Source organism: Protopterus annectens, chromosome 10.part0 (genome assembly GCF_019279795.1).
Source record: "Protopterus annectens isolate FY-2018-M chromosome 10.part0, PAN1.0, whole genome shotgun sequence".
NCBI lineage: Eukaryota > Metazoa > Chordata > Ceratodontiformes > Protopteridae > Protopterus > Protopterus annectens.
This window is the reverse complement of record NC_056744.1, coordinates 1,813,996,763-1,814,010,395: the sequence shown is the minus strand read 5'-3', so window position 1 is coordinate 1,814,010,395 and position 13,633 is coordinate 1,813,996,763. Positions and strand designations below refer to the sequence as shown.

General features: G+C 41.9%; 1 protein-coding gene across 7 annotated transcripts in view; it reads left to right on the top strand.

The window, feature by feature from the left end:
* LOC122814053 (RING finger protein 112-like) overlaps nt 1-11,169 on the top strand; it is a 590,764-nt gene extending 579,595 nt beyond the window's left edge. For all 7 annotated transcript variants that reach the window (XM_044086656.1, XM_044086657.1, XM_044086659.1 and 4 more), the window contains 2 exons: nt 7,058-7,132; nt 10,583-11,169. In XM_044086656.1, coding sequence (XP_043942591.1) covers nt 7,058-7,132; nt 10,583-11,122 — 615 coding nt within the window. In that variant the 3' untranslated portion in view covers nt 11,123-11,169. The remainder of the gene's footprint in view (nt 1-7,057; nt 7,133-10,582) is intronic.
* Nucleotides 11,170-13,633: the final 2,464 nt, after the last annotated feature.

The following is a 13,633-nucleotide window of genomic DNA, read 5'->3' as shown; positions in this document are numbered from 1 at the left end:
CATCACACCCACAGACAGGCAGGGAAAGGGTCTCTGAGCTTTAGTAGACTGACAGAGGGGCGGCAGCAGGGCACTGTTACCCGAATGACAGTAAGGCAGTGGTTTCTATGAGCATTTACCATTACAGGTCAATAGGACTTATGCAACTGTCCTTTGTCTTGGGTGCCCCTTATGAAGTGACAAAAAAAGAAAATGTAAACAAACATGAAAGTGCCCCTCTGTCGTAGAGGGTTGAAGCCCTTAATGCAGCCTAGATGACCTGCACTGAATTAGCTGTACAGGAGCTGGAGAGGGCAGGCTGGGGAGGATGGGAGTTGAGTGGTCACTGCCAGCTGTTCTGTCCTGGAAGGAAGGAGTTGACCATGGCTCATCATCTGGGGTAACACCTGGTGGGAGCATTGTATGTTACACCCTTGGAATATGACTCTGCCAACTACATGCAGTACCATAAGCAGTGCTGAATTATGCACAAAGAAGCCTGTGAACTGGTGCACATCTGTGTGTGCTTTTGTCTGTCTGTGTCTATACGTAGGTAAGCACACTTCCCCAAAATTGTGGGCAACAGCTGTAAAGCTTAAGGGAGTGTGGAATCCTGGAGTCCATCAAGGAGCTTAGCTCAAATTTCCAGCTGTCCCAAAGCACAGTCTGGTTAAATTACCTGCTCAAGGTCACACAACAGGTAAATGAAGGTGGAGAGATTCAAACCATGTATCTTTAGCACAGGAAACAGCTTATTAACAAGCCAGAGCTAATCCTCTCCACATCTGCAAAACAAACAGCATCAGAACTGCATGATCCAAGGACCTAAATTCTGCTTGCAAATTAAATAGGATGTGTTGGAGAGACAGCGGTGTATCTCAGAGAATGCCCATTCTCTGGAATAGGCTCATCATGTGAAGCAATGGCTTTCTCTTACCCTACTTAAGTGTAACTTGGACCAGTGAGTGAGATATCAGAAATTCACCCCTGGTCTGGCATCTGTGTCCCTGATGGACAGAGGCAGTCAGTAAAAATCAGCCCTATATAAATGTCTGTAGCATATAACATGTTGGTTACATTTGGGTTTGACAGCTAGGCTTGTAAAGGCCCTGGTGGTCATTAGCCTACTACACACGTATGAACCTGAAGGAGTCTTTGAGGGGGGAAGCAGCTCTTGGATTAGACCCCTCCACAGGACCTGGTCTTTAACCTGATTCCTACCATCCGACTCTCACAGCTGGGAATAAATGGGCCAATGAGGATGCTTAAATAGGAATGAATGGGCCTTAGAGTTTTGCATTGCCAGGGGTGCCCAGCCCGAGCCCTGTAGAATAAGTTTGACAACTGTGTACAGGTAGTGTAGCCATCAAACAGGAACCATGGAGGTGAGGGGAGATGACCATCATAGGGACTGCAGCTGTAGTAAGAGTCATTACAGATGGGGATCTATCTGCTGGTAGATGTCCAGTGTTTTAGACTTCCCTGGAGAGCACTGAAGCCTTCTTCACACAGTGGCTATCCATTAGAAGGGACAGCAGCTCATTCCGTCTGTGACTCTTTCCTGCTGCATCACCGCAGTCTGTCATCAGTCTGACTGTGCCATCTGTCTGACTTGCAAAGTGATAACTACCCACGTGGAAACTATTTTAACCTATTTTAATTGCCACTGTGCATTCTAAATGCTGTGAATTGTACTTTCATCTTTTCTGATAATGGTTCACTCATAGCTTTTTCATGATATCCCTGAAAAAAGATCAGCAAATTTGTTTGTGGTTAATATATTTTTGTCAAATGATTTTTCACCTTTATTTATGGCTTTGTCCAGCGGAAGATCACCCTTTTTCTATTTTTTTTTTAGTGAGTATTGTGGTTTCAACAGTAAAACCTTATTCTGTAGAGCAGAAGCCTTCAAGCATCTGTGAAGTTATAGAAGCTTTTGGTCTCGCCCATCCTGTTGATGACGTCTTCCTCATTTTCAGAAGTGCCTTCTTCCGGCAGATCTCAAAAGTAAAAAGTCCGTTCAGAAATTGGAAAAGCCTAATAACAGTAGTTACCAGAGAAGCAGTAAGGGCAGACAGGTAGTTACCAGAGAAGCAGTAAGGGCAGACAGGTAGTTACCAGAGAAGCAGTAAGTGCAGACAGGTAGTTACCAGAGAAGCAGTAAGTGCAGACAGGTAGTTACCAGAGAAGCAGTAAGGGCAGAAAAGTAGTTACCAGAGAAGCAGTAAGGGCAGACAGGTAGTTACCAGAGAAGCAGTAAGGGCAGACAGGTAGTTAGCAGGGAAGCAGTAAGGGCAGACAGGTAGTTACCAGAGAAGCAGTAAGGGCAGACAGGTAGTTACCAGAGAAGCAGTAAGGGCAGAAAAGTAGTTACCGGAGAAGCAGTAAGGGCAGACAGGTAGTTACCAGAGAAGCAGTAAGGGCAGACAGGTAGTTACCAGAGAAGCAGTAAGTGCAGACAGGTAGTTACCAGAGAAGCAGTAAGGGCAGACAGGTAGTTACCAGAGAAGCAGTAAGTGCAGACAGGTAGTTACCAGAGAAGCAGTAAGGGCAGACAGGTAGTTAGCAGGGAAGCAGTAAGGGCAGACAGGTAGTTACCGGAGAAGCAGTAAGGGCAGACAAGTAGTTACCGGAGAAGCAGTAAGGGCAGACAGGTAGTTACCAGAGAAGCAGTAAGTGCAGACAGGTAGTTACCAGAGAAGCAGTAAGGGCAGAAAAGTAGTTACCAGAGAAGCAGTAAGGGCAGACAGGTAGTTACCAGAGAAGCAGTAAGGGCAGACAGGTAGTTACCAGAGAAGCAGTAAGGGCAGAAAAGTAGTTACCGGAGAAGCAGTAAGGGCAGACAGGTAGTTACCAGAGAAGCAGTAAGGGCAGACAGGTAGTTACCAGAGAAGCAGTAAGTGCAGACAGGTAGTTACCAGAGAAGCAGTAAGGGCAGACAGGTAGTTACCAGAGAAGCAGTAAGTGCAGACAGGTAGTTACCAGAGAAGCAGTAAGGGCAGACAGGTAGTTAGCAGGGAAGCAGTAAGGGCAGACAGGTAGTTACCAGAGAAGCAGTAAGTGCAGACGGGTAGTTACCAGAGAAGCAGTAAGGGCAGAAAAGTAGTTACCGGAGAAGCAGTAAGGGCAGACAAGTAGTTACCGGAGAAGCAGTAAGGGCAGACAGGTAGTTACCAGAGAAGCAGTAAGTGCAGACAGGTAGTTACCAGAGAAGCAGTAAGGGCAGAAAAGTAGTTACCAGAGAAGCAGTAAGGGCAGAAAAGTAGTTACCAGAGAAGCAGTAAGGGCAGAAAAGTAGTTACCAGAGAAGCAGTAAGGGCAGAAAAGTAGTTACCGGAGAAGCAGTAAGGGCAGACAGGTAGTTAGCAGAGAAGCAGTAAGGGCAGAAAAGTAGTTACCAGAGAAGCAGTAAGGGCAGACAGGTAGTTACCAGAGAAGCAGTAAGGGCAGACAGGTAGTTACCAGAGAAGCAGTAAGTGCAGACAGGTAGTTACCAGAGAAGCAGTAAGGGCAGAAAAGTAGTTACCGGAGAAGCAGTAAGGGCAGACAAGTAGTTACCAGAGAAGCAGTAAGGGCAGACTAGTTACCGGAGAAGCAGTAAGGGCGGACAAGTAGTTACCAGAGAAGCAGTAAGGGCAGACAGGTAGTTACCAGAGAAGCAGTAAGTGCAGACAGGTAGTTACCAGAGAAGCAGTAAGGGCAGAAAAGTAGTTACCGGAGAAGCAGTAAGGGCAGACAAGTAGTTACCGGAGAAGCAGTAAGGGCAGACAAGTAGTTACCAGATAAGCAGTAAGGGCAGACAAGTAGTTACCAGAGAAGCAGTAAGGGCAGACAGGTAGTTAGCAGAGAAGCAGTAAGGGCAGAAAAGTAGTTAGCAGAGAAGCAGTAAGGGCAGAAAAGTAGTTACCAGAGAAGCAGTAAGGGCGGACGAGTAGTTAGCAGAGAAGCAGTAAGGGCAGAAAAGTAGTTAGCAGAGAAGCAGTAAGGGCAGAAAAGTAGTTAGCAGAGAAGCAGTAAGGGCAGAAAAGTAGTTACCAGATAAGCAGTAAGGGCAGACAAGTAGTTACCAGAGAAGCAGTAAGGGCAGAAAAGTAGTTACCAGATAAGCAGTAAGGGCAGACAAGTAGTTACCAGAGAAGCAGTAAGGGCAGACAGGTAGTTAGCAGAGAAGCAGTAAGGGCAGAAAAGTAGTTAGCAGAGAAGCAGTAAGGGCAGAAAAGTAGTTACCAGAGAAGCAGTAAGGGCGGACGAGTAGTTAGCAGAGAAGCAGTAAGGGCAGAAAAGTAGTTAGCAGAGAAGCAGTAAGGGCAGACAGGTAGTTACCAGAGAAGCAGTAAGTGCAGATCGGTAGTTACCAGAGAAAGCAGTAAGGGCAGAAAAGTAGTTACCAGAGAATCAGTAAGGGCAGAAAATTAGTTACCAGAGAAGCAGTAAGGGCAGACAAGTAGTTACCAGAGAAGCAGTAAGGGCAGACAAGTAGTTACTGGAGAAGCAGTAAGGGCAGACAAGTAGTTACCAGAGAAGCAGTAAGGGCAGAAAAGTAGTTACCAGTGAAGCAGTAAGGGCAGACGAGTAGTTAGCAGAGAAGCAGTAAGGGCGAACAAGTAGTTAGCAGAGAAGCAGTAAGGGCAGAGAAGCAGTAAGGGCAGAAAAGTAGTTAGCAGAGAAGCAGTAAGGGCAGAAAAGTAGTTAGCAGAGAAGCAGTAAGGGCAGAAAAGTAGTTACCAGAGAAGCAGTAAGGGCGGACAAGTAGCAGAGAAGCAGTAAGGGCGGACAAGTAGTTAGCAGAGAAGCAGTAAGGGCAGACAAGTAGTTAGCAGGGAAGCAGTAAGGGCGGACAAGTACTTAGCAGAGAAGCAGTAAGGGCAGTGGCCCCAGAGTGATGCTTTTTTTGTTAGTCTATCTTTTTGGATCCTACTTCTCCTCTGTTCTTAGTTATCAGTAGTCATTCAGCGGTCAAACATAGTATAACAGCATCCATGTTCCCATCTTTCTAGAAAATGTTTGCTTGATTGCTGGCATATTTATTTTATGTTTTATTGACAGAGTTAGTCCTATTAGGCATTTGACTTATTTTCAGGGCGGATTCAAGGTGGTATTCTTACTAATTGGAGGAAATGTGACTAGGGCACCACAGAAATTCTCCTACTCTTTTCTGTACATGCTGCTGGATCTTTTACATCCACCTGAGCTACCATCAACTCACCTGAAGGATGGCACACTCAGGAGTGCACCCCCCAACACACACACACACTTATCCATTCCCAGTCTCTTGTCACCAACCAGCATGTAGAGCAAGCTATGGAAGAAGATACCCCCCCCCCCCCAAACTGCCTACATTTTTGTGTATTCAGGAGACTGTAGTATTGGGTCAACAAGTACTTGTTTTGGCCCTGAACAAACAGGTCAGGCCATTTAAACCTCCAATGTAATTTGTTTCAGCTCATATCCCATTGCAGGAATTTCCACTCCCTCAGATGTCTGCCTTGGCTATGTCTAATTGCAGATATTTCTTGAAATACTCTGCAGTATACCAGAGAACAATTCAGAAGTAACTCAGATGGTAGGCAGACCGGATACTAGCCAGCCCAGACCTTTGGCCCTCAACCCCAAATGCCGACAACAGGCATGTCGTATTTTACCTGGGATGCCCATACAGAGTTTCTCAATGTCCAGTGTCCAGGTGGAGTGAAACCATCAGATAGAAGCAAACCTGTTAATATCAGCGAAATTCTATATGGTTCCATTCAGATTGTCAGAATGCAGATAGTAGAATGTGTGATTTGCTTCATTAGATAGATGGTTAATACAGCAATCTTTGCAAGTGTTCAGTCCTGTGCATTTTTTTTGTGCAATAGTGTAAGTAATATTTATTTAATTTCAATTACACAGCTATAGTTTTGGGAGTCTGAGTGAGTGTTTTGTATAAAATGTTCTGCTTTGTGTTTTGTAGTGTAAGCAAGTCTTTAGATTCACATATACTTATTTAGGGTTTTGGTGGTTTGTGCACAATCATATATAGTAGTTACAGAACTTTTTTCTGCAGTGTCATGCGATGCCGGAGTTGGTGTATTAAAGGAGTGGAGAGTGCAGGAGGACTTGCCTCCTCACAGTGACCCTGTTTTATTGTGATGTTTTTGTCAGCGTACATACAGTTCAATGTATTGTTAGATATATTCTAAATTGAAATTTCCAGTATAGACCCTTTATATATATATATATATATATATATATATATATATATATATATATATATATATATACACACACACACACACACACACACACACACACACACACTCATTTGGTTTGTCAAGTGTGCTTTCGTCAGAGCATAATTCACTCCAACCAAAATCCATCGATCTCTACGTTCATCGAAGTTTCATCATTATCTGGTAACAGCGAATGTAAGAAAGTTTCTTTACTCCCACTGTTGTGTGATCATGGAATTTATTTATTTAATGATCGGGCGGATTGCTGTGTCTTTAGGAATTTATTTAATAATGGGAGGTTGCTGTGTTTTTTAGTGATTTTTCTGTTTAACGAGGGGACGGGGTTGCTGTGGTTTTTAGTAGTTTTATAATGTTTTGATGCTTCAGGACTTGAGTTGGTCTTGATGGACTGTGCTGCAATGAAACATTGTGGCGATGAAGTAATACAGACAAGTATATATCTGTGCACATTAGTGCTAACGTGCACGTGCACTCACACACGAGTATTGTGTACAGAATTAGTAAGCAGTGCTCTTTTTGAAGCCTTAGCAGATCATGCAGTGGTTTTACGTGGCAGGAAGAGCAGATGCTGCAGGTAAATGTGACATTTTTGCAGACTGATGCATAGTCACGTCAGACTTTGGGCTGGATATGACAAAGATGTACAGTAGTTGTGTGTTGCAATATGTGTTGAGAATGATGCTCCCATCTGCCTTTTCTCATGCTGTTTGATGGAGGGGGTATTAATTTAAGTTTTAATCTCGTTCACAAAACCAGAGTCAAAACTGTAACACCCACATCACAGCTAAAGGCAAGTAACAAGCCTGGGGCTTTGCTAATGCTTTTTAAACGTTCTTCCTTGACAGATGGCTATTGCACTGAAGAACAAAATGGCACTGGAGAATTTCAGAAAAGAGTTTCACAAAGCTGTCCAGCAAGAGGTAAGATGCTACTTGGGTACTTGCTTGGAAACTGTATCTCTGCAATTTGTTGTTCTTAAGACCACTGCCAGTATTGTAAAAGTGAAATCACATGTATTCCAGGGGTACAAGAACTGGCAGCCACAGTCAGATATTTATGGTTCTGTGGACCGTCAGCACTAATATAGCACTACTGATGTCGCATAGAAAATGTAAACTTTAAAATATATAATTTGATACAGATCTGTCTGCATTCTGTTAAAATTGTGCTTCACATTAATTGTCTTGTATTATAAAGAAATGTGTACAATATATTACATTCCTCAGAGTTACTGAGAAGTCATTTTGTAACTTGATTCCCCTAGTCTGTGGAATGTAAATCTGTTTTATCATAATCACTTGACAGGAGAGTAGCTTGTGATCACAGAGGTGCTGTGTGGTGTGGTGCCTAGAGACAACAACAAAAGCAGGCAAACTGTTCTGGTTTAAACAACCTGTTTTAATTAAAACTATCCTTCATAACAAAAGTAACTTGCAATGCAGTACTAATGGAAAACTAGGTTTCACTGTATGGAATACTACTGTACGGTCACATACATTAAACTCACGTCACAAGCCACCAAAGCAGTGTGACTGTCGAGAAGCTGCTACATCAGTGGACCATGTGCATTGTTCTTCCAAATGCCAAATAACACACGACCACCCATTTTGCATTAAGTGATGCACAACATTCTGACCTCCCAAGGATCAGACTGTAAGTAAACGGATTTCTGGGGATTAAAGTATAGGGGTTGTATTAAAGCCCTTAAGAAAAGAGTGTCTCTTTTAGTTGACTAAATACTGATGGGTCTTAACAAAATTCTGTAGAGCCGTAAGTAACTTTACCCAAAAGGTTACGGACACGTTGCATCACATACAGAGGTCATTACCTCAGAGTGCTGTATCTCCTCGTATATCTGCTTTATCACAGATGCGAATGTTTGCTTCGTGCTGTACATCGGGTATATCCAAAAACAGAGCCCCTTTAGTTACACATTCACTAGTCTGTCACAGGGGACAGGTCTATTAGCATCATCTTTCAGCAACTAGAAGATGCATATTTTTGTTCATGTGGCACAGTTGTGTCTTGCTGATGCATGTATTATTTGAAAGATCCATACTTATGATCACGTGGCACAGTGGTGTCTTGCTGATGCACATGTTTGGAAGATCCATACTTATGATCACGTGGCACAGTGGTGTTCTTGCTGATGCACATGTTTTGACAGACATACGTATGATCACGTGGCACAGTGGTGTCTTGCTGATACACATATTGTTTTGGTGGGTGATGCCACTAGGCAAGTGTCTATTACCTTACAATGGTATTCCTTAACTGCATAGCTTGTTAAAATTAGGTGGAAAATGTTAGAACCTCTTTAAACCTTTCTTGCATATTAATAAATGTTTCAAGTGTATTTTTAATAAAAAATTTCAGTATCTCTTGCAACTTTCTGAAGGTTGTTTAATGTTGGTAGATTCATGAATGCATAAGTAGTTACTTTGCATACAATCCTCAAGACCACTGAGGAGCCTAATCCATTTTTTAATGACCTCACCGTGCTTTGGGACAAAGTGACTTGCTCAAGGGGACCCAGTAGACAAATGAAGGTTGGAGGTATCAAACCATGTACCACAAGAAGCAAATTGTTAACAGGTATTAGCAGTGATTCTCTGCACTAATTGTCAGACAACATAATTTGCTCACAGAGTGAGAGGAGGTCTGGATTGAACCCAGAAGCTCCTGTGTTTGAGGGAGATATTGTAACACAGTACTCTGACAGTTTGTCAGCTTCACAAGCTTTGAGAAAGTCTGTGCTAACTGGAAAATGGCAATCTATTGCAGTTCAGAAAAGAGGAGTGGTATTACTGAATTGGAAGAAGACAGGTAATATTGATTGCTTGTATTCTTAAATGTTCTGTTTAATTTAGACCTCCGTGTAATGTCATCTATCTGTAAAACCATACTAATGTACATAAAGTGCATCCTGATGGAAAAGTGCTTTAAAGCTCAGTAAATTTAGTTTAGACCACTTTTTGATGCAGTCTAACTGCAGAGGTCTAATAAATAGAAGCATCCATAGAACCCCAAAAGATTTCTGTTAAAAAAATAGTTGAAGCTTTTTTTGATGCAGTCAGAAATTTAGGAGGCTATCTTGCATCCACAAAAATGCTTTATCATGAGATGGTGAAGATGCCTTTAAGACAGTTGGCATCTCTTAAAAGTTCCATTGTTTTGCCAGCAAAATGATCATAGGCGGTTACTAGGCTAATGGCCCTGGGGCCCTTACAAGCCTAGCCAAGAGTTTATCCCCAAAAAAGAAACCTCAGTAAGCACCTGTCGATCCTGTCAGTGAGGGACATAGGTGGAACCCCTGGGACAAATTTGTGGTTTCCCATTCACTCATCAAGGTTGCGCTTGAAGAGGGTCAGTAAGGTACTCTGTTTGACATGTATGGGAAGTCTATTCTAGAGACCAGGGCAGCCTCTGGGAGACAAACCTGTCTCTCCAGCAGGTTTAGTTGATATCACATATTAGATTTAGGCCTTTTGAGCAGGTAATGCGTGAGGAGTTAGACTTATGGATATGGAGCATCTCTAGCAGGAGAGGGTCCAATATTGCCTTGTAGGAAGGTACACTGTTTAGCTGCCTGAGACTTCCACCAGAACAGGCAACAAGCTTTGCTGGAAGGGATAGCGGCACCACTGGGAAATGAATTAGAACCCTGTTTTGGTGCTGGTCAGGACCTTCATAACAGTATGAAACATGCTGCATAATAAGACCTCTCCCTAGAACATGCAGTGTCACATGACCAACACAGGCTGCCCATGGAATTTTTTTTAAAAACCAGGTTCAGTCTCCCAGTCAAATATGCTAACTCTTCTGGGGTCCAAGATTCACCCAAGAACAAGGTAAGTTCTCTGAGGGGGCCGAATTTTGGTATGAAATTTTTGCGATGCCTCAGGCGAAACAGTTTAAACACTGTGATGCAAGGAAAAGCTTTTTCAGGAAGCATTTAATAGTCTGCTTGAAAAATATATTAATTAGGTAACTGGCTAAGTGGACTGATCCACGGAAAAGGCTGGTGTCTCAGCTGGAGCAACACTTACAAGGTACAGTCACCTTTTCAGTGTCACATTTGAGATCCTGTCTAGCTCAGGTTAGGGAGCCATTCTTGATGTGGACTATGATTCCCCTTTTGCAAGATAAGGCCTTAGTTTGAACAGATAACAGTTAATAACTTTGTTGTAGATTGAAATGTTTTCTAAAACAAATGGAGACTTCCCTTTGAACCTCATAATCACACAAATTTAAACTAGAATTCTATAGAGCTAAATGAAAGTATCTGATGTGATTATTTCAAACACAGATTATATCCCTAGCTGTAATTAAGATTATTCCTGATTTATGTCTTTCTTTTTAACCTAAAGGAGAAGAACTCAGATAATTTTGTCAAAACCTTGAAGACGACACCTAAAGAGATGAAGGCAAAACTGGAACGGTGTGTTGAAGAGCTTCTAGCTTCATGTAAAAATGAGCTTGAAGGAGAAGAAGAGAAGAAGCAGGAACACCTTATGTTACTGGCAGGTCAGATTCAGGAAGATTTGGAGAACTATACCTCTGGATATGCAAAGAAGTTCAAGACCAGCGCAATCAAAGCGGGAGTTGCTGCGGGCGCAGCGGGGATTGGCCTTGCTGGAGGCATGGTAGGTGCTGGTGTGGCTGGTGCAGTTCTCGCTACTGAAGCGCTCGTTATTCTAGGCAGCAACTTAGCCACAGTAGCAGTCGGGGCACTGGCTGGGACAGGCACTTTTGCACTGGTAGGAGGGGGAGTTGGGGCCAAACTAGGAAGTACATTTGGGAAAAAAGAAGAAGAAAATCTGCAGATGGCCACTGAGGGAACAGAAACAGAGGAAGAGGATTTTGTAGACCTTGCCCAGGATGTTGAACAAGTGACTTTACTGAGATGACCATCTGATAAGAAAAATAAATAAAAATATTTTTTCTATTTGTAGTATACTACTGCTGAAAGTTATTTCTGTGACCTTTTGTAAGACACAAATGAATATGTTTACCTGAATTTAATACATTAATATTTTAATGTACAGTTTCATTGATCAAAACAATGGTACAGGAAAATGCAGAATCTGGTTTCTGTAAAAGATTCAAAACTATTGTCTTACTTTAAAACAAAAATGTATTGTTTCTCTTTAACTGTGAAGCAGTATATATATATATATATATATATATATATATATATATATATATGTGTGTGTGTGTGTGTGTGAACAGAGTTGATTTTCTTTAAAGACATTGCAACTGCTGGAAGAGCGAGAGAGATCTCCATGATGTCTTGGGGTTCTGTTATACAACTTTATGTTTACAATGTTTGTTCACATTTGCAAATTATGACTGAATAAAAACAATTGGGGGATTCAGTAAAGCCTACACAGTCCATTTCCACTGTGTTCGCATTGCAGTGGGATGCCAACATGGAAGCAAAATGTTTTGGATTCAGTAAGGGCTCTACACAGTGTTTAGCACTGTGCAAACAAGGTAAACACCGTGGCATGCTAATTATGGTATAAGCAGCTGAATTGCATGCTAACTAACCAATCCAACATATTGGAGCTCTTCAACAAGCTATAAAGCTACCTTTTAGACTCCCATTGTCTTTCCCTGCAAATTCCAAAACCTACAACCATGGAAAGGAGTCTGCACAGAAAGAATGTTAGGGGCTGCTACTTTAATTTATTTGTATGTGCAACATGTTGAACACGTAATAGCAGTGCTGCTATAAGTGTTTAACCAGGATTGTATTGTGTAATAATAAAAAGGAGAGTAACAATAGCAATATGTCCTTGTTTGTGCTTTAGCAGAAATGCAGCTTTGCACCCCCCAAAATAACAGCCTTTGCTAAACAATGTATATATATATATATATATATATATATATATATATATATATATAAAAGTATTAAATAGATTTTTCTGAATTACATTTAAGCAAATGCAGTATGTAGCTGACAAAATGCAAGCATTCCTTCTCAAGTTCATTAATCTTCTGTATAGATATAGGCCAAATAGGTGCCTCTTTTCTGTGTTCTCCACATAAACAAGTCTCCTCACCTTTAGTTTCCCTAGCTACATGGTTGCCTTGTTATGGCGTAGATTCAGGGTTGTCAGCACAATGCAGATGCAAATGAGGTGTGAACGCATTAGAATTGCTGAATCCCAAATTATTGGATCCATGTAGGATGTGTCAACATAGTGCAGGCACTCCCTCGGTATTTGTTGTTATTGGACTGTAACTGTGAATGATTACTGATTGGGAGAAGGAAAATACAGCAGCACTACACGCTGTCCTACATCCAGTGGATGTGTCAGGTTAGATCTACAAAGTGTTAGATGTAAGGGTTGTAAATGTAAGTAAGAAGCACACAAGCCATAGGTTCTGTTCATTAACATCCAACCTGCCCTTCATTTGTTGGCAACTGCATGTGATATTATTTCGAGTTAATATCCTCACACATTTTAAGGTCAGTGATATAGAATGGCTTACACACTGCATGTCTCACTTTACTTGTCAGATAACTGAAGAATGACCAACAGACAGAGAGGTAATACAGAGCTGTGTATTTGCAAGCAATAATAATAGGCTGTAAGACCACTAAGTGCACTACATCCAAATATAATAAATGTATAAATAGTCGCATGGTTTCATGTTGGTGTAGATGCTGTTGCAGTTGGTTGTCCACAGAATGATTTCAGTTCCTTGCTGCAAACCTGCTTGTGTGGCAAAGAGGGATAAGACACCCCTCCTGTGTTCTGAAGTTTCATCTGAGTAAGAGTTTAAATCCTGATCTTTGTAAACATATCTCATGTGAACAATCATTTTCTAGTGTGTATGTCATGGACTGATTTTCCTCATTTCAAATACTTGTCCCTTTTTTGGCTTTTTTTTCCCTTTTCTGTCTCCGTTTTTGTGTTCGCTCGATGAGGTGTTTAGTGCAAACACAGGGACAGAAGAAATGAATAGCGGGTTTGGCTGGATTATCTCATTTGCATGAAGCACAACAGTGTGCATACTGGACAAATGGACCACTCGGGAAGTAGACAGGACCCAAAAATAGAAACTTGATACATTCAGCGAATGCTGTTGGGCATTGCGCAAATACACTAAGCAGCATTGAGCGGCACTTAACAGTGAGGCCTTAAGAATGATTAGTAGAATAGGGAATGTGATGTAGCTAGTCCTGTGGCAATAGGTGTAAGTGTAGGGCTGGAGTGCAGATGGTCCTAGGTTCTAGTACAGGGTGTGCAACCTTTTTCCCCCCACTGTTGTGACATTGTAGATTATATCACTGAACTGAAAGGTAGACGAGTGTTATTTCAACCTTCTTGTGGCAACAGGTGTAAGTGTAGGACTGACATACACATGGTCCTGGGTTCTAATACAGGGTAGTCCATACACTTTACTGT